We start from the raw sequence: 17,552 nt of genomic DNA on the forward strand, positions 1-17,552 counted from the left end.
AAAACGCTATTTTTTTCCGCTTTTTTTTGATATTAACTTTATACATAATATTTTAATATGGAATTACGTCTTATTTTCGGTTTCTCTTCATAAAATCCTTCTTTTTTTTTCTATTTTATTTCACTTTTTTGATGTCGTCAAGATCTTGATTTCGATAAATTACATAAAAGATTTACCATAAAAATAAACATATTTTATTCGAAAAAAATAGCCAATAACCTCCAAGAAAATGTCCGCAAAAGACTATGTAAGTGTTTTTTATCTATTTCTTTCATTATCTCTCTTTTTTCCGTTAAAAATTACTTATTTTTACTTTTTTATAGTATGATGCTAAAGACGTAAATAATCAAAATTATCCACCTCCTCCACCTCAATATCCTCAACAATCCTATTATCCTCCATCAGGAGCTGCGCCTCCTCCTGGTGCTCCTCCTTCTCAGTATCCTCCTGGTGCATATTGTAATGGTTATTATTCTCAAGTAAAATTTGATCTTTATAAATTAGCTTTTAATCTATTCTTTTAGCCACAACCTGTCTATGTTCAACAACAATCGTCGTCAAATAAGGCAGCAACAGGATGTCTTGCATGGTAGGGTTATATTTAAATATTTAATTTTCATCTTAATTTTACACTTTATTAGTCTTGCTGCTTGTTGTGCCTGTTGCATGCTTGAAGAATGTTTGTGTTAAAAGATTAACACAAAACATATATTTATATTTAAAAACTAATAATAACAAATTACTGGGCATTTTTACATTGTTTATTAAAAGATTAAAATTTTTTAATAATTACTAAACTAATAAAAATATATATTATTTTGCAGTTAATAATAATAATATTCTATTTATTCAACTTATTTTTAGTTTTAAAACTTATGTATTTAGATACATTTGATGTTAAAAAAGAATTCTTTTATATTATTTATCAAATCAGTCTATCTTTATCTTATCTCTTATCTCTTTTTCCCCGCTGAAACGCGTGCAGAACGTCAAAAAAAGATGAAGGTTCCGAGTAAGCTTCAAATAGCACTGGTAAGAGGAAATACAGTGAGAAAATACATACTGACATATTACGTTTTAATAGGCAATTGTTATTTGCCGGTCAAAGCAGCCTTATTTGACGATTGAAGGTTTTTTTGTGATATTTTATGAGTAGTTTAATATAAAGATAGAATATATTGATTATATAAGAGAAGTCTTATATAGGAGGAATAGAAAGAAAGAGGTTAAAGAGATATGTGAGTGTTCAAATACAGTTTCTTTTTGGAAAAATATGTTTGAAAGTATGGACCGTGAAAATGTCAAATTGCGTATTAAAATTATGGAGCTTGAAAAGGGGTTGAATAAGGGTATAATATTGGTCTTTGATGTGTTTTTTTGTGATGGAATTAGAAGATGTATTGAATAAAGTAAAAGAGGGATCCAAAAATGAGTGTTTTGATTCAGAAATGTCGAGATATTTATGTGATATGGAAAAAATTGATGTTTTACAACATGATTCAGGTAGTGGATTGTTATTTTATTTTTTTTATAAAATTTTTTAGGTTCGGAAAAATTGTATGATTCATTTCGTTTATTTTATTTGTCCTGTTTACGATTAAAATCGCCAATTATTGGTACTTTAGATTTTCGAAGTACCAGTGTTTTTGAAACTTTTCAACGCCTATGTAAAATATTGAGTAGTTATATTACGGATTCTATATCTATGGCTTTAAATAATAGAAGAATCAACGCATTTCGTACAATTTTAGAATATATAGCACATGCTGTTAAATTTTCATGGGACGATGAAAGTTATTATATAAATTCATTTTCATCCGTTTTTGATGCATTGTTTGAGTTAATACGCTATCAATCTAGTTATTACTTGACTATCTCCTCAAAAAACTTAATATCTTCTGGAATTCTTGATAAGAATTCATATGTTGATGAACGCTATGAAATAGTGTGTCTTATTTCAAATATAACAAATCAATTTTATACACTTTTTCCTATAGTTGTTGACTTACTTGTTAAACATATAAAGATAAGTTATACTCGATGTCAAGACCGCGATATGCGTTTAGCTATTAGAAATTCTGAAAATTCTGCATGTGGATATTATCTTTATAATCTTTCGGTTCTTTGTCGCAAAAACCGTAGAATTTCTCCTGATAATCTTGAACAGCTTATAAGATTGGTTGAGGGAAATTTCAGGGATTTCAGATGTTTCGAACTTGATAAGCTTCTTTGGAATTCAATATGTTATCTTTCTTTTATGGAATAGTTAGTTATTAAGTGTTTTCATTAAAATATTTTATGGTATATTTAATCTACTGATACCAGTCATTATTATGTTTTCAAATCAAACTGTAACTATAATTTTATAACATTTATGTTTTATACTAATTTTGTTATTTAGTTATCGGAAATTTTAATTTTATAGGTATATATGATTGTTATTTTATATCTTTATTAATAATAATTATAGGTTAGAAAAATCATCGTATTTTCGAAATTCATTAATATATTCAGTGAAAAAGTTATAGATAAAAGGTTCTTTCTTTTTGTAAAGTAAATGGATATATTTTCTATATTTAACATAATTTTGTTTTTGACTTTTCTGTTTTTTATAATATGGGAGAATATGTCTTCGCTAATTCAGTTAAAACCATTATTTTTTAAGAAAAAAATACTTTTTCTTATTGCACATCCAGATGATGAAGTTATGTTTTTTGGTCCTTCTATATTACGATTAGTAAAAGATAATGAAATTTATCTCGTTTGTCTTTCCAATGGTTCTTTTTTAAAAAAGATTAAAAAAAGTTTTTTTGATATTTATTTTAGGTAATGCAGATGGCATAGGGAAAGTAAGGGAAAAAGAGCTTTTTAAATCATGTCAGATCCTTGGAGTTCCTGAGCAAAACATTGAAATAATTGAAAATAGGTTTTCGAATAATATATAGGTGGTAATTATTGATATAATTAATAGTAACCTACAGGATTCTATGTCGTTGGATTGGAACCCGGATATTATTTCTGGAATATTATCAAATATTGTTATTAAGAGAAGCATTGAAATTGTAAGTTTTTCTTTAAAGAATATTTTTAATTATTGAATCAGATAATTACTTTTGATGAATTCGGAATTTCAAGACATCCAAACCATATTGCATGTTATTATGGCACTTTGGTGTTTTTTAATTCTTTAGAAACACAGAAGCCTCATATTTATGTATTACCTACTGTTTTTATATTACGAAAATATTTTTCTTTCTTTGATTTATTTTTTACTTTGGTTTTGTATTTATATCACTTGCTTTTAGGAGCTTATTTTTTTCAATTATTTCATGTTAAAGATAAGAAGTTTTTGCATCTCTCTATCAATTCATTTTCTCAATTTCAGATTGTACAAAAAGCAATGATAGGACATTCAAGTCAAATGAAATGGTTTAGATGGTTATATATATATACTAGTAGATATATGATATTTAATGAATTGGAAAGAAGAAAATGATTATAAAATTTTGTTTTCGATATTTCTTTTCTTTTTATGATATAGATAAGGATTATTTCTTTTATAACGAGCTTATGAAAGGAAAAATATGTATCTTCATTAACGCTCAAAATTAAGTTTTATTTCAATAAAGGTTGGACCTTCTGATATACATAAACAGCTTATCTTATTTTTATTTGTTCTTTTTTATGTTTTCAAATTACTATATAGAAATTTAGTACTTCGAGGTTATATTTGTTACTAGATTCAATTTAGTTTCTTTGTTTTGTTATAACTTGCAGATTTTTTGAAAGAAAGGAAAAAAGATAGGAATGGATCATTTTGGCTCTTTTACATTTTGTTCAATAATTTGTTAGTAAATGATCTATCACTTCTTTTCGAAAGGTGTGGCAAAATAACTTAGAAGATATTGAGTTAGTTTTCTTGTTCATAAGAATTATATGTTTTTTTATTAGTGCCTATATAGTATTGTTTTTTATTACGAACTGCAATCTGGATATATAGTTGGTATTAGTTTCTTTTTAATAATTCTTAGAGGCTTATTCCGGAAAATCAGAAGTTCACCAAGTTTAGAATCTCATGTATGTTTATATGATCTGTTTTTTAATTATTTTTTTTAATCTTTTTAGGTTATATTTATTTAGAGTTTTTAGGTTTCATTTAATATCTATGAAATTCTATTTGGTATTTTCTAAGGTTTTTTCTATTACGAGCTATTATTAATTCATATTGACTAAGAGCATCTTTCTCTTTGATTGTTTTCTTCAATGGATTTGAATCTGTTAATTTTACGTTTTGTTTTATATTAAATAAATAGCTTTTGAACTATATAATTTCATCTATTTCGGATGATTCTTATAAGGATATTTTCAAAATAGAATATTATTTATCAGCTTTGATACTTTTTTGTTGGTTTTTTAATTAGTCTTTAACTTTTTTTTGGTATTTTTATTTCAGTTTTTTTTTCTATTCATATTTTATGTATTACATTAGGTTTTCTGCATTACATAGGCTTTATAGACTTGGATAATTTTCTTTAAGCAAATATAAATTTAAGGATGGTGCGATTTTAAAACAAAAGGCTTAAATTTTGACTTCAAATATATCAATATTTATAAGTTGATTCTAATATCTGGGTAAATCGATATATACGAAGGATTGGTTTTTTATAATATCTTGTTCATAAAAAAATTATCTTTAGATTTTGCAAGTAGGAAATAATCATGTATATTTTAAAATTATAAAAAAAATATTTTATATAAAATTAAAAGTTTGTAGAAATAAATAATATAATTTCTTAATATTTGCTGTGTATAATAATAGATTAAGTCCAATATATCGCTTTTATGATTCAAAGTGTTTTTCTACAAAGGTACAGGATAAGTTATATAAAAGGATTTTCTAAAATACATAATAAAACATTTGTCTTTATTTTACATGTTTATATCTTATATTGATTTTTTAAGGAGTTTCTAAGATATTTTCAGAATTTAAGTTCAAAACATATAAGTCAACATTTTGAATTAAGGCCAAATCTTGCTAAAAAAGTTAACAAATCATTAGTATGTGTTATTTTGTGCATGAAACATCTTAATTTTAGCTTAGTCTGAAGTAATTGCTTTCTCAACTGCTGAATCTTATGATTTTTTACATTTAAAATCTATTTTACCAGAAAACGCAATTTATTTGCCAAGAAATAGGGTTTTTTATATTCCAAAGTCTTCTTTTGACATTGATATACGTGATATATTTATATTTTCCTCTGGCTCTTTTGTTATATGGGGTTCTTCTATAGAAAAATGTGAATATTTCTTAAATACAGTAATACGCGGTAAATTTTCTGGAATTGAAATAAGTCCTTATCATAAATACAAAAAGGAAGTCTTTTATTATGAGAAGAATAAAAATGTGTTAGTTTTTTTTTGAAAAATAACTAAACACTAATTTACTGAAGAAAAACTGATATTTTTGTTCAGAAAGATCTTATTACTATTGGAAATGACTTTGATCATAGCAAAATATCTGATTTTGAGAGCATTGCTTCTGATAATATAATAATGGCGCAACTATCTTTTTCAGAAAGCATGGCTAGATCTAGTAAATTATCTGTTTTAGAAGATGAACTTGAAAATTATTTAAATCAGCTTAAAACTATTCCTGATTCGTTAGTATTGGGTAAAGTTCCTCTTAGTAGATCAGAGATTATTAAGAAAACGGGCACTCTTCTCAGGTTTCGCTCACATTTTAATCTTTATCCTGAAAATTTTCTTGATCTTCCCGAATTCTATTGGGAAAATGTAAAATTGGAAGGTAGTTTTCTTTTTATATGGAACATATAATGATTTCTCAGAGTGTTATTTAAAAGCAAATGAGGCTTTGGATATGAATTTAAGGTTAGATATTGTTAATACAAAACTTAATTATGCAACCGAATTGCAATTTACTCTTAGACAAGTATTAAGCGAAAATACAACACATCGTCTTGAATTGATTATAATATGGTTAATCTTTATTGAAACTGTATTTGCAGTTGGCGGTTATTTTGATACTATTCATAAAAATAAGAAATAATTAAAGTTATTTTAAAAGATATGTTTTTTGAACAATGAATATTGCTATTATTAATAATGTATGGGCTAGAAATGGGATATTCTTCCTCAAAACAGTAAAATTATAATTATTAAAACTTGTGATTTAGTTTATAATTTATTTAAAATGATTTTTGTATTTAATGGTTTATAAACATTATAAAAAATCAATATGTATGTGTATTTATGATTTTAGAAATCTTGTATTAATGATTCCTAGAAAAATATAAATTATAGTAGATAATTTAAATTTTTATAATGAGCTTGAAATATAAGGTTATCATTCAAAAGAATAAAATTTTATAATAGCATAATACTGGTTATATAATTCAATTGACTTTTTGATAATATGATTAAGAGTATGTTTTTAGATTTCTTAACATTTCTACTGCTCTTTTTGCCAAAATAGTTACTTCGCCTTCTTCTTCCTGAATTTCTCTAATAGATATATCTTCGATCAATGATGTAATTTGAGAACTATTTTGAATTAAATCTATAAGTTTTTTATCTATTGCCAGATCAATTATTATAAAGCAAATAATTATATAATTACTTTCTGATTCCAGTAGTTGTAAAAGTGTCCAAACTGCAATATGTTGGAATGTTATATCTTGACTGCATAAAAAACGACATAAATAACCATGAATACCATCTCCAGGTTCGTTCCAAGCATTAACAAATGGAGAATAATCATTTATTGTTGATATCATATTTTCTTTTTGATGGCTATAATTTTTACTTTTAGATGACAAATTACCTAAAGCTGCTGCACTATTTCCTTGTACTTCAATACTTGGAGAATTTGTCAAAATAATAAGAACATCACATAATCCAAGAGATAATAAATGCCCTTTTAAATTATCTTAAAAGTTAAACAGTAGTCAGTTATAATGTTATAAAATTACCACTAAGTGCAAGAACTGCAATACATGCAGTCATTTCACTTTGAATATTTATAGGTACATTAAGAATAAGTTGTTTACATTTTTGCACTGCACCTGCTTCGACAATTGCATATTTATTTTTCTCGCTGCTTGCTGCTAAATTTCTTAAAGTAGATATAGCATGACATTGGATTTCTTCGTTAGTGTTTGTGGAAAGAAGCCTTACAAGGGGATCTAAGAACAAAGACTCGATAATTGGAGATTCATTCGATGGATGTATTGATATATTTCGAATGCATGCAACAGAAGATAATACATGAGGGAAAAATGATGATTGTAATAAACGAAGTAGTGGTGGTAACCCATTGGCCTGTACAATTTCTACTTGATATTTTTCTATAAAATAATATTAACGATATTGTAAATATTTATAATATTTACCATCAGAAGCTAAATTTCTTAATGCAAGTGCTGCTTGACATTGAACTTTAGGACTTGATGAATCCATTAAAGTTACAAGATATTCAACAAGTTGTGGTTCTGTTTGACTTAGTCTTTTTCTATTTGAAGCTATACAAATAAATTAGAAAACTATAATTCCCTATAAAGCAAGTACCATCCACAGCAATATTGCTTAATGCTGTTGTACAATAATATTGTACATCAATATCGGTAGAAGTAAGAAGGGTTACAAGAGTTGGGATAGCTCCTGCGTTAACCAGTTGTTGTCTATTTTCGTCTAAAAATGATTAATTTAAGCGAAAAAACTTATTTTAAGATAATTTTATTACTTACCTGAATGTGTCATATTTAATAGAGCTCCTGTAGCATTTCTTTGTACTCTTGTGTCTTTAGACATAGCTAGTCTAATTAATGGGCCAAGTGCACCAGAACTAGATATTTTGGACTTATTTTCATCTACAAAATAAAAAAAAATGAAAATATCGCAAATGGAATATTTACCATGAGTTGCCAAGTTGGTAATACATCCAACTGCATTGCATTGAACTTCTATATTAGGTGATAACATTTGTCGTATTAAGGGTTCTAAACCCCCCATCTTAACAATCAATGCTTTATTTTCCACTGAGATTATATTTAATTATAAAAAAATAATAAAGTAAGAACCTTACTATTGACTGCTAGATTGCCTAATGCTGCACTTGCAGCCCTTTGAATTTCAATATCTGGACTTTGAAGAAGAAATAGTATAGGCTCAAGTGCATTCTTACTCACTTCACGTACATCTTGATTTCTTAGCAATATAATATATTGATTATTCAATACCTTTTTCTGTGATTTCTGCAAAAGCAAGTGCCGCACTTCTTTGAAGATCAATGTTATCAGAATAAACAAGTGTTGTAAGTGCACGTAAAGGTTCATTACAGAAAAAATTTACGTCTGATCGCTAAATAATATTATTAGTTCATTTTCATTTCATTTAAATATCCCATCTACATTTTCAAGATATTGTAAAAGATCTGAAACAGCTTCTCTCTCCCTATCTATTTTATTTTGTTAGACTATGTTTTTTATAAATCCTATATATATACCTTCTAATAAAGGTTCATAAAGAGTTGCTTGAGATGGCCCTAAAATCGTTCAAAAATAAAACTTATATTCTTCTTCTATACCTCTGAAACATTCGCAGTTAAAGCACCATGAAAACACACCCATTTGGATGTTTTCTTATATATTTAAATCTTTTAATTTTTCAAGTCCTTGTAAAACATCAAAAATCAACCGTTTTTGTCTGGAAAAAAAGCTTTTTATAGGTTGATACCTAAAAATATTAAAAAAAAAAGGCTTGTTTTCTTTTAAAATCAAATTTGCTTGTTTTTTCTCTTTTTTTAAAAAAATATTTTTTTTGGAGGTTAAAAAGTTCTGACGTTTATTAACGTTGTCAAGTAATAATAGACAATCAATAATTTCATGTAAAAAAGCTGTAAAAAGAACTTTTATAGAAATTATAACTATAAATCTGTGTTTTTAAGTTGTTTTGTTAACTAATCTTTTTAATTATTTTACAAAAATATACATATATATCTGACCAGAACGGGACTTGAACCCGCAACCTTTAGATAACTCTATATAATTGGAATCTAACGCGGCTACCAGTTGCGCCACCCGGTCTTATCCTAGATAATTGATTAATATATATTTTAAATTGGTTAATTATTTTTGTATAATATTGAAAAAAAAACAATCAATGGTTTTAAGAATTAAGATAAGGTTTTGAAAAAAAGAAAATATAAAAATACATGTTTCTTTGAAACAAAGAAAAAATTAGGTTTTGATTGATAAGTCAATTAAAATCTTATAAATTTGTTTTGTTGATTTTGAATATTTTATTTAAAGTGAATATTGAACGTCAAAAAATATTTAATATTGTAAAATGTTAGATAGAATTAAAGTAATTTTTTTCAAAAAAAAATGAATATTTATAGATATTTTTAAAGGGACTTTTAATAAGATCTTCTATTTTAATTTAAAGTTTCTCTTTTAATTGAGAAATTCTAAAGAAAATGAAGCGATTGACATTGATTACTGTTATAGTCGGATTGTTTCTAGTGGTTGTTTTATTGAATAGATCATGGTTTTTAATAACGTTATTATTTGAGAATTTTGAATTGGAAAGAATTTCTGAATGGGCTGTTTTATATTCAGATTCTTATAAAGTAGACACAAAAAAAGAGGCAATTCCACGGATTATTCATCAAACATGGAAAAATGAAACAATTCCTGAAAAGTGGGAGGAAGCTTATGATAGTTGCAAAAAAAAACATCCAAATTATGAATATATATTTTGGACAGATGAAAAGGCACGTGATTTTATTGCACAAGAATATTCATGGTTTCTTGATCAATATGACAAATATCCGTATAATATTCAGCGGGTTGATTCATTTCGATATTTTGTTCTCGTTCATTATGGTGGTATATACATTGATCTTGATATTGTGAGGTTTTATATTTATTTTTATATAATTAATAAATATTTGGAACAGGAATGTCTTAAACCCCTTGATCCGCTTCTTTCATATGGCGCGTGGCTTCGTATAACAGATCCTACCGGAATTTCTAATGATGTTATGGGTTCTGTGCCATATCATCCTTTTTTTGTTTTTGTAATTAATCATTTAAAATCTTCCTCTGGAAACTGGATATTTCCATATCTTACAGTTATGGCGACTACAGGTCCTTTATTTCTTTCTGTCATGCTTGAAAAGTACATGTTTTTTTTATCATCTGATGCTTTTGCTTTAGAACATGTTCGTATTGTTACACCTGATATTTCAAATAAAATATTTAAGAATTTTCACGGTAGTACTTGGCATCAAAAAGATGCTTGGTTTTTTTTCTGGGTATATTTTTATCTTTTTTTTTATTCTTACATTAATAGTTACAACGCTATTGGGTTTTTTTATTTATTGGCAGTATAGGTATAACATGTTTTTATTCTTTTTATCTTTTTAAAAGGAAATTGCACCAAAATTTTAGGTATAAGAAGTGGATACGTTTTTCTGATGAATTGCCTTTATAATTTATATTTCTTATATTTTTTATAAAAAATAATATAAGAATATTTAAATTATATATAAAATCTCACTTCGAAATACATTTCATTCTCTTAAAAATAAGTACATTTCTTTTTAATTTGAGATATAAGTCTCCGGTTATCTTTTTTCTTTTATATATTAGAGGTTTTAACGGTCTCGGTTTTAAAAAATCTTGAAGATGGAAAAGCAGTTTATTGGGCTTAAAGTTGAAGTAATACTCCGTGACAATACTATTGTTCAGGGACAAATGACGGATATTGACGCAGTGAATCGTTGTCTTTTTCTTAAAAATGGTAAATATTTTGAATTATAGTTTTATTTTGTCTGATGGTATATTTTTTTTATAAAATAGTATATTGTAAAACAACAGGGAAATTTGTACCTGAAATGCAAATAGAAGGGGTTAATATTAAAGATTTGAACTTTATAACATCATTTGATGTGAAGAAAAAAAAGTCTTTTACTTTTATTGATCCTGCAATTATTTCAGTATATTTATTGATATATTCTTAATATTTTCTAATATGTATTTAGATATCAAATAATTTGTCTAATATGACGACTAAGGAATCTTCAAAAAAGGTATTTTTTTTAATTCATATTATTTCAAACATAATATATTAGTCGAAAAAAGATACAACGTTACCATCTCTTTCCTCACGTTTACATAAAAATAGTAAAAGTTATGGGTTGTGTAATTATAGATCTAGGGATTCTTCAAATATTCATGCTTATAATATGAAAAATATGCATAAAAGGGATAGGTCGTACATGAATGCTTTGCAAAAAGAATCTCCTCAATTTAAGCACACAAATCATGACAATTGGGTTAATGAAGATGTGAATAGATATCGTGATGAGGAATTTGATTTTCAGGGAAATCTTGGAAGATTTGATAAGCATAAAGTATTTTCAGAAATTCGTAAGTCAAATCTGATATCTTCGACTTCACTATCGGCTTCAAGCAACTGTTTATCTAAAGTGGAGTTATCTAGTGATGTAGCTGCTACTAATTTAGTTATAAATAAAAAAAATGCCTCTTTAAACGAGAGCAATTGTTTTTTAAAAATGAATGGCAATGAGAATACACCGAGCAGTGGTTTTCCCTCTTCTAGTCATTTGTCATCCGATAGTTATGACGAGAAAGGGGTTTACCAACAAAAATTGAAAAATCAGCGTTCCAACAATCAGCATACTTTGTCTAATCTTGATAAAATTAGTAGAAGAAATAAAAAAATACGAAATACAAAGAATAATTTGGAATGTCCTTGTATAAAGTCATCTAAGGTATTAAAATGTTTATGTTTTCATTATCTTAATTATGTATGAAGATGATTGAAGCAGAATATATTTCAAGTAAATATTCTATTTTGGTATTCTAAATTTTATATATTTTAGCTTTTGACACAGGGGTTTCGAATGACGCTATAGTGGAGAATGCAGCAAGAGGAATATCGTTTTTAGTTTCTCAACTTCTTGATTTTTCAAGATTTAGTCAAAAAAAAAGCATTTCTCCTGCTATTATAATTTTAGCTGGCAATAATCAGACAGGGATTTATGCTATTGCATCTGGAAGACAATTGTGTAACCATGGAGTAAAAGTAATGATTGTTGTTCTTGAGGAAAATCCAAGCAAACGAATATTATCTGTTTGTAAAACGTTTACATGTTTATTAAATTAATGTTAAATTAGTATTTGAAAGGGTTTTCTAATGCTGGAGGAAAAATTGTTTCTTCAGAAGAATTATTTAGGGCTATTAAATCATTTTCTGTTCTTCCTGGATTAATTATTGATGCTATTTTTGGTTGTCATTGTTCGTTTACTGATATTATGGATGATAATCTTCGTAATAGAATTTGTACCCTTATTGATTGGGCAAATCAATATCAGTCAGATATTTTATCTCTTGATTTACCATCTGGTTTAGATATCGTTACAGGTATGTATTTTTATAATCTTTATATCCTAAATATATATTAAATATAGGTGCACCTCTTGCTTCTTCGCATTTTATCCAGTCAAAATGGATTTTATCTCTTGGTATTCCTAAAACAGGGCTTCTTTTTGCTCTTAAATCAAAGCGTGTACCAAAAGAATTGTTTTTAGCTGATATAGGAATTCCTCAAAAAGTCTGGAAAAAGGTTGGTATTTCAAAACGTGCTAGATCATTGTGGGCTGGTCAAGATTGGGTTATAAAACTTGACTTTTCATAAAAAAACATAAATATTCTTTAGACTTCTGCTTTATTTTTTATTTTTATTATAATACAATTATTAAAAATTAGGCATATCATTTAATTTATTTAGTATATCTAAATTAAATATTAAATACTTTCTAATCTTTTTAATCATAATTTCATATTAACCTTTTCCACCTTCGATCTCTAATCTTAACCTCTTTCCTACGGAAGATTTTTAACCTCCAAATTTTCTAAGAAAAAAATAAGAATCAAAAAATGGAGAATGATCAGCGTGTTTTAGTAGATTTATATGTACCAAGAAAATGGTATGTATTTTTAGTTATATTTTAGTTTTCTTTTTACTTAAAACTGATGATTTTTCATAGTTCTGCAACAAATCGTTTAATATGTGCTAAAGATCATGCATCTGTGCAAATTAATATCTGCAGTGTAGATGCAGATGGACGTCAGATCCCTGGTAAATATACTACGTATGTTCTTTGTGGTTTTGTTCGTACCAAAGGCGAGAGTGATGATTGTATTAATCGATTAGCTACACGCGATGGTTTGTTGAAAAAGTATTTAGGAAACTTAATGTATTAAGCTTTCTTACTCATTTTTAGAGTTTGGTCATATCAGAGATAGGATTTGTAGTTATAAAAATGATTTTATTTGGTTTTTTTTTCAGATTTATTTAAATATATTAAAGATAGAGAAAGAATAATATATTTATAAAAAAGTGATTTTATTTAGGCAAGAATTTTTTTTCCTTTAAAGCGGTTAGAACTTTGCTTGTTTGGTTTGCTTTTGCATGTTTAGTCCATACATATTTAGTTTATCTGCCGCTATATTAAAAACTCGCTTTTGAAAGCCCTCCGCTCAAAGTCTGAGTTGGACGTACAGATACGGGCGAGATATTTAAAATTTGTTGTTTATACTTGTTTTTTTTTATTCTTTTTTTGAAGGTTTAAACATATATAATTTTAATCTACAAGAAACGTCTCAAAAAAAAATTGTATGGCTTTTAATATTATTAGAATAGGTAGAATTAGATAACTTTGGGTCTAAGATATTTATATTTAGTTTGGGATGTTCTTTTAATATACTATTTTCATCATTTTAAGTGATTTGTCTGTTATTTGCTTATCTCTTATCTGTTAGTGATAATGGAGGGTTTTTATACACTAGAAATGGATTCTATATATGTGTCTTTGGGTCTATATTTGAAATACTGAGTATTTTGGCTAAATTGCTCTATTACCTTTAAAACAAGGTGATTAATGGTTTTTTTGCGGCGTGAAATTGAATTAGAAGAAATAGTTACAGGTGATAGAAGGAAGACATATTTCTTTTTAATCTTTTTGAATAAGCTTAATATTAGTTAATTCGAGTGTTTTTTGTGTATTTATAGACGTAATTGGTGAAACATGTTATATTATAATTTTTATTTTAACTTTAATGGAAGAATGGCTACATTTTTATTAATTTTCTATATTTGTAATATAATATTAAGTATTGGTGATCTTATTTGAAGGGTTCAAAATTAGCAAGATTATTTTAAGCTTTTAACATGAAGGTTGATTTTGATGCTAGTTTTTTGGGTCATTTGAAAGTGCAATTTTTTTATTTAGAGGAATTAATTAATATTTCCTCTAGAGTACTACCTATCATTAGTGCATTTCTTGTTTATCATATTGCAGCTAAATTGGAAAATAGTATGATCATATATAGAAAGAATTGTATTTCTCGTTCTTTTAAATATGGGGTTTTAGTTTAAGAATTTGTAAAAAATAACATAAATTCTGATGAGGATATTGGTTTTTCTATATGAAAATTCTTTTATTTTTTTATATTATATTTCAATAGTTATCAATGCCTTATCATTGCCTATTGAATATATCTTTTACATTAACTCATCTGCTAATTGAACTTATTTGGCTGTTAATCCTAAGGTTTTATTGGCTATTGAAATGTAAATATGATCATATACTCTTTTGGATCACTTTATATGAATTTGTTTCTTTGTTTAATTATTAATAGTGTGATTAAAATGATTCTGGATACATTTCAATTAATATATAAGATTGTTTTTCTAAATCGTTCAATTTATCTAGAAATGTGTTATAACTTTATTGGAATGAGTTTCATATATATGTCTTAATTACTGGGTTTGTTAGTCGTATAGAATCACTTGGCCAAGAGATTGATCTTGACTATTAGACTTAAAAATTCATTACACTTATCATTTATATTTAAGATAAATGTATTCTTTTTATAAATGAATAAAAGGCATATTATTATGGAATTAAATCTATAGCTATTTATGGATATAGAAATATTGATAATGATAGCATGTCTTACAACGCTAAAAGCTTATATAGAACATTAAAAGCTATTGTATATAATCAAAAACTTGGGTTGAGATAACGTATATAAGTTTAATACAATTATTAAATATTTGATATGTATGCTTTCTTGCAAAAAAATATGTTTATAGAAATCAATTATATTATTTTTTCTCTTTTAATATTATTAAAAAATATTTATTTATTAAAACCCGTGTGAATTCTGCCTATCTAGTGTTTGAGGACGAAAATTTTGCTGTATTTCTTTTAATCTCTGTTCAATATGATTTTGTAGCTCTTCCGACGGCCCTCTTGTCATTAATTCTTGCAATCCAAGATCTCTCCAAGCTGGTTCTGATGGTTTTTGTGCTCTAAGAATTCCATTCATTGTTTGTTGATTTGGAACTATAAGGATTAACTTTTTTAATATCTAATATTTATTTTTAATACCATCATCATCATCAGGATGAGGTGGTTGATGTTGAGGTGCTACAATAATATCTAATTTGTAAGAAATTAGTCTTAGAAAACTATAAAAATACAAAGAATATTAACCATCATCTGGAAGCTTATCTGCACACCATTTTTCAATATAGTCTACGATTCTTGGTTGATTAAAGTGAATATAGCTTCTTTGAGAATCCATCTGTCTATGAAATAAAAAATAAAACAAAAAAATGAAAGAAATATTATATTAGATTGAAGAATATTGAGTTTTTCAATTGAACTATTTTTTATATGTTTTTTTTTGAAAAAAAATGTTTATCAATTAGATGATATATGAAAGATGGTTCTTATTGAATATAAAGGGAAAAATAGATTTAAAAAAGATGTGAATATATATTGGAATTATATTTATGTATATATTGTGTTTTTTCATTGAGAATTTTCTATGGAATATATAAAAAATAATAATTGGGCTTAATGAAACGAATATTTTGTGTTTAAAGATTATAAATAGACTTTAATATATCTAAAGTTGAATTTTTTTGTATATTTTCTTTAGAAAATATCTTTACTTTTCTAATTTTGTGTTTATTGTATTTTTTTATAAAAATGTATGATAAAACTTAAAAATGATGTCTCTAAAGTCTTAAAATGAATATAATTGAGTTCTTTTGCTTAGTTGATTTTGTATTTAATATAAAGATTATGTATTTGTGTTAGATTTGCTTTAAAAATGAATTATATGTGATTATAATTGATATATTAGTTCAAAAAATGAAATCTTAAATAACAAAATATTTTGGGTTTAATATCATATTTATGGGAAAATAGAGTTAAATAAAGGTATTTTGGTATATTTCTATAGATATCTTATATCTATTTTTTTTAAAGATTTTTGGTAAATTTTTTATTTTTCTCAGAAAAAAAAGAATTATGACTTGTTTGTTCTAGAAGGCTTCTAGAACTAAAGGACTAGTTGTATTTTCCTTAACTTATTTTGATGTATTTTTCCTTTATATTGCTCGTTCGTCTTCGGTTTGACATATGAAAAATATTCTTTTTGAAACCTCTTTATTGGATAGAGTTGAGGGATCTTGTATATATCAAGAAGGTATGTTTTGCATGGTATTATGATTTTTCTTTTTTTTTCCGGCTTTAAAATGCTTATTCTTGGCTAAAAAAAGGTTCAAATAAGGTTGTTTGTTCTGTTGTAGGTCCTTCTGATATAAAAACAAGAGATGATGCACTGGGAGAAGCAGCATTAGATGTGATGATAAGATTTGATATAGGAATGTCTGGTACTTTTCTTTTCTTCACTTTTTTTTGATTTTTTAGTTTTTTTTAGGTGCAAAAGAAAGACAAATGGAACAAATCATTTGGAAAACTATATCACCAATGATTATACGAACAATGTATCCTCATACACTGATTCAAGTTGTTATTCAAGTTGTTTCTTATGAGAGATCTGAAAATGTTATATATTTTTTAAAAAAAATCATTAACAGATGATTAATTTATAATAGACGGCATCTTTGTTGGCTGCCATGTTAAATGCAACATGTATAGCACTTATTGATTCTGGGATTTCTTTGTTATCTACATTTTCTGCTGTATGTTTGGCAGTTCTTTTAAAAAATAAGGAAATATCTATTATTGTTAATCCGACCTTAAAAATATTAAATGTATGTGGTGATTTATCTTATAGATTAAGAGGAATAAATGAGAAAGTAGGAATGTATGAGCACACATGTTGTATGTTATGCTTTTCCTGATGAAAAGCTTCTTTCATGTGAAAGTATAGGGCTTTTTACAGAAAATGAAGTATATAAAGAATATCATTGAAAATAACTAATTTTATTAGTTTTTTGAAATACTTTTAAAGGCACAGGATGCATGCAGAAATATTCATTATGAAATAAAAACGACAATAACAAAAAAAATAATGGAAGAAAATCATAGATGATTTTTTTATTAGTGTAAATATTAATGATATATAATCAGTGTTGTCCATGCTGATATTATAAATGACTATTTTATACATTTTAAAAGTAA

General features: G+C 26.1%; 12 protein-coding genes and 1 non-coding gene across 13 annotated transcripts; 10 read left to right on the plus strand and 3 right to left on the minus strand.

The window, feature by feature from the left end:
• Positions 1 to 229: 229 nt before the first annotated feature.
• Positions 230 to 690, plus strand: PNEG_01009 (hypothetical protein; the record flags this gene model as incomplete). The annotated part of the gene is made up of 4 exons (XM_007874732.2): positions 230 to 247; positions 324 to 479; positions 525 to 589; positions 642 to 690. 4 exons carry the CDS (start codon positions 230 to 232, stop codon positions 688 to 690), a joined length of 288 nt encoding a protein of 95 aa, XP_007872923.1.
• A 309-nt stretch (positions 691 to 999) lies between these two features.
• On the plus strand, positions 1,000 to 2,266 carry PNEG_01010 (hypothetical protein; the record flags this gene model as incomplete). Its single annotated transcript, XM_007874733.1, has 5 exons — positions 1,000 to 1,032; positions 1,085 to 1,130; positions 1,173 to 1,349; positions 1,393 to 1,503; positions 1,545 to 2,266. The coding sequence occupies 5 exons, from the start codon at positions 1,000 to 1,002 to the stop codon at positions 2,264 to 2,266; spliced, it is 1,089 nt and encodes a 362-aa protein (XP_007872924.1).
• A 270-nt stretch (positions 2,267 to 2,536) lies between these two features.
• On the plus strand, positions 2,537 to 3,496 carry PNEG_01011 (hypothetical protein; the record flags this gene model as incomplete). The annotated part of the gene is made up of 4 exons (XM_007874734.1): positions 2,537 to 2,777; positions 2,827 to 2,926; positions 2,972 to 3,062; positions 3,104 to 3,496. Exons 1-4 carry the CDS (start codon positions 2,558 to 2,560, stop codon positions 3,494 to 3,496), a joined length of 804 nt encoding a protein of 267 aa, XP_007872925.1. The 5' UTR covers positions 2,537 to 2,557.
• A 1,346-nt stretch (positions 3,497 to 4,842) lies between these two features.
• Positions 4,843 to 6,131, plus strand: PNEG_01012 (hypothetical protein; the record flags this gene model as incomplete). The annotated part of the gene is made up of 5 exons (XM_019757730.1): positions 4,843 to 4,935; positions 4,963 to 5,058; positions 5,102 to 5,404; positions 5,473 to 5,806; positions 5,847 to 6,131. 5 exons carry the CDS (start codon positions 4,843 to 4,845, stop codon positions 6,065 to 6,067), a joined length of 1,047 nt encoding a protein of 348 aa, XP_019613309.1. The 3' UTR covers positions 6,068 to 6,131.
• Positions 6,132 to 6,304: 173 nt separating this feature from the next.
• PNEG_01013 (vacuolar protein 8) lies at positions 6,305 to 8,767 on the minus strand. Its single transcript, XM_007874736.1, has 12 exons — positions 8,603 to 8,767; positions 8,522 to 8,560; positions 8,427 to 8,473; positions 8,256 to 8,376; positions 8,102 to 8,215; positions 7,932 to 8,054; positions 7,764 to 7,886; positions 7,585 to 7,707; positions 7,410 to 7,538; positions 6,990 to 7,364; positions 6,638 to 6,946; positions 6,305 to 6,592 (listed from the first exon to the last, which is right to left on the minus strand). The coding sequence occupies exons 1-12, from the start codon at positions 8,643 to 8,645 to the stop codon at positions 6,438 to 6,440; spliced, it is 1,701 nt and encodes a 566-aa protein (XP_007872927.1). The 5' UTR covers positions 8,646 to 8,767; the 3' UTR covers positions 6,305 to 6,437.
• A 248-nt stretch (positions 8,768 to 9,015) lies between these two features.
• Positions 9,016 to 9,101, minus strand: PNEG_05009. The gene has a single exon. It is a non-coding gene; the product is annotated as a tRNA-Trp (tRNA).
• Positions 9,102 to 9,493: 392 nt separating this feature from the next.
• Positions 9,494 to 10,512, plus strand: PNEG_01015 (hypothetical protein; the record flags this gene model as incomplete). Its single annotated transcript, XM_007874737.2, has 3 exons — positions 9,494 to 9,928; positions 9,977 to 10,333; positions 10,372 to 10,512. 3 exons carry the CDS (start codon positions 9,494 to 9,496, stop codon positions 10,510 to 10,512), a joined length of 933 nt encoding a protein of 310 aa, XP_007872928.1.
• Positions 10,513 to 10,694: 182 nt separating this feature from the next.
• PNEG_01016 (hypothetical protein) lies at positions 10,695 to 12,771 on the plus strand. The gene is made up of 8 exons (XM_007874738.1): positions 10,695 to 10,821; positions 10,881 to 11,017; positions 11,063 to 11,110; positions 11,153 to 11,815; positions 11,860 to 11,884; positions 11,927 to 12,177; positions 12,222 to 12,468; positions 12,516 to 12,771. Exons 1-8 carry the CDS (start codon positions 10,707 to 10,709, stop codon positions 12,740 to 12,742), a joined length of 1,713 nt encoding a protein of 570 aa, XP_007872929.1. The 5' UTR covers positions 10,695 to 10,706; the 3' UTR covers positions 12,743 to 12,771.
• Positions 12,772 to 12,984: 213 nt separating this feature from the next.
• On the plus strand, positions 12,985 to 13,449 carry PNEG_01017 (40S ribosomal protein S21; the record flags this gene model as incomplete). The annotated part of the gene is made up of 3 exons (XM_007874739.1): positions 12,985 to 13,034; positions 13,095 to 13,286; positions 13,332 to 13,449. 3 exons carry the CDS (start codon positions 12,985 to 12,987, stop codon positions 13,351 to 13,353), a joined length of 264 nt encoding a protein of 87 aa, XP_007872930.1. The 3' UTR covers positions 13,354 to 13,449.
• An 829-nt stretch (positions 13,450 to 14,278) lies between these two features.
• Positions 14,279 to 14,636, plus strand: PNEG_04266 (hypothetical protein; the record flags this gene model as incomplete). The annotated part of the gene is made up of 3 exons (XM_019757789.1): positions 14,279 to 14,423; positions 14,487 to 14,525; positions 14,575 to 14,636. 3 exons carry the CDS (start codon positions 14,279 to 14,281, stop codon positions 14,634 to 14,636), a joined length of 246 nt encoding a protein of 81 aa, XP_019613398.1.
• A 587-nt stretch (positions 14,637 to 15,223) lies between these two features.
• PNEG_01018 (hypothetical protein) lies at positions 15,224 to 15,748 on the minus strand. Its single transcript, XM_007874740.1, has 3 exons — positions 15,609 to 15,748; positions 15,504 to 15,554; positions 15,224 to 15,458 (listed from the first exon to the last, which is right to left on the minus strand). The coding sequence occupies exons 1-3, from the start codon at positions 15,697 to 15,699 to the stop codon at positions 15,259 to 15,261; spliced, it is 342 nt and encodes a 113-aa protein (XP_007872931.1). The 5' UTR covers positions 15,700 to 15,748; the 3' UTR covers positions 15,224 to 15,258.
• Positions 15,749 to 15,840: 92 nt separating this feature from the next.
• On the plus strand, positions 15,841 to 16,437 carry PNEG_04267 (hypothetical protein; the record flags this gene model as incomplete). The annotated part of the gene is given in 9 exon segments (XM_019757790.1): positions 15,841 to 15,912; positions 16,015 to 16,031; positions 16,060 to 16,093; positions 16,167 to 16,187; positions 16,203 to 16,213; positions 16,221 to 16,244; positions 16,267 to 16,303; positions 16,392 to 16,398; positions 16,421 to 16,437. Coding segments are annotated over 9 exon segments (240 nt in total).
• On the plus strand, positions 16,433 to 17,463 carry PNEG_01019 (hypothetical protein; the record flags this gene model as incomplete). Its single annotated transcript, XM_007874741.1, has 6 exons — positions 16,433 to 16,611; positions 16,685 to 16,798; positions 16,846 to 16,973; positions 17,024 to 17,182; positions 17,232 to 17,321; positions 17,362 to 17,463. Exons 1-6 carry the CDS (start codon positions 16,545 to 16,547, stop codon positions 17,461 to 17,463), a joined length of 660 nt encoding a protein of 219 aa, XP_007872932.1. The 5' UTR covers positions 16,433 to 16,544.
• Between the last annotated feature and the right edge of the window lie 89 nt (positions 17,464 to 17,552).

This window comes from Pneumocystis murina (genome assembly GCF_000349005.2).
Source record: "Pneumocystis murina B123 chromosome Unknown supercont1.3, whole genome shotgun sequence".
NCBI classification, from domain to species: domain Eukaryota; kingdom Fungi; phylum Ascomycota; class Pneumocystomycetes; order Pneumocystales; family Pneumocystaceae; genus Pneumocystis; species Pneumocystis murina.

Bases quoted from the DNA above. Each gene is read 5' to 3' on its own strand.
- PNEG_01013 (XM_007874736.1), bottom strand. From the start codon at position 8,645: ATGGGTGTGTTTTCATGGTGCTTTAACTGCGAATGTTTCAGAG. The intron at 8,561-8,602 runs GTATAGAAGAAG...GAACGATTTTAG, and splicing joins TAACTGCGAATGTTTCAGAG to GGCCATCTCAAGCAACTCTT. The intron at 7,365-7,409 runs GTAAATATTATA...ATTATTTTATAG, and splicing joins AAGAAATTTAGCTTCTGATG to AAAAATATCAAGTAGAAATT.
- PNEG_01018 (XM_007874740.1), bottom strand. From the start codon at position 15,699: ATGGATTCTCAAAGAAGCTATATTCACTTTAATCAACCAAGAATCGTA. The intron at 15,555-15,608 runs GTTAATATTCTT...CTTACAAATTAG, and splicing joins AGATAAGCTTCCAGATGATG to ATATTATTGTAGCACCTCAA. The intron at 15,459-15,503 runs GTATTAAAAATA...TAATCCTTATAG, and splicing joins TCATCCTGATGATGATGATG to TTCCAAATCAACAAACAATG.
- PNEG_01016 (XM_007874738.1), top strand. From the start codon at position 10,707: ATGGAAAAGCAGTTTATTGGGCTTAAAGTTGAAGTAATACTCCGTGAC. The intron at 10,822-10,880 runs GTAAATATTTTG...TTTATAAAATAG, and splicing joins TTGTCTTTTTCTTAAAAATG to TATATTGTAAAACAACAGGG. The intron at 11,111-11,152 runs GTATTTTTTTTA...ATAATATATTAG, and splicing joins CTAAGGAATCTTCAAAAAAG to TCGAAAAAAGATACAACGTT.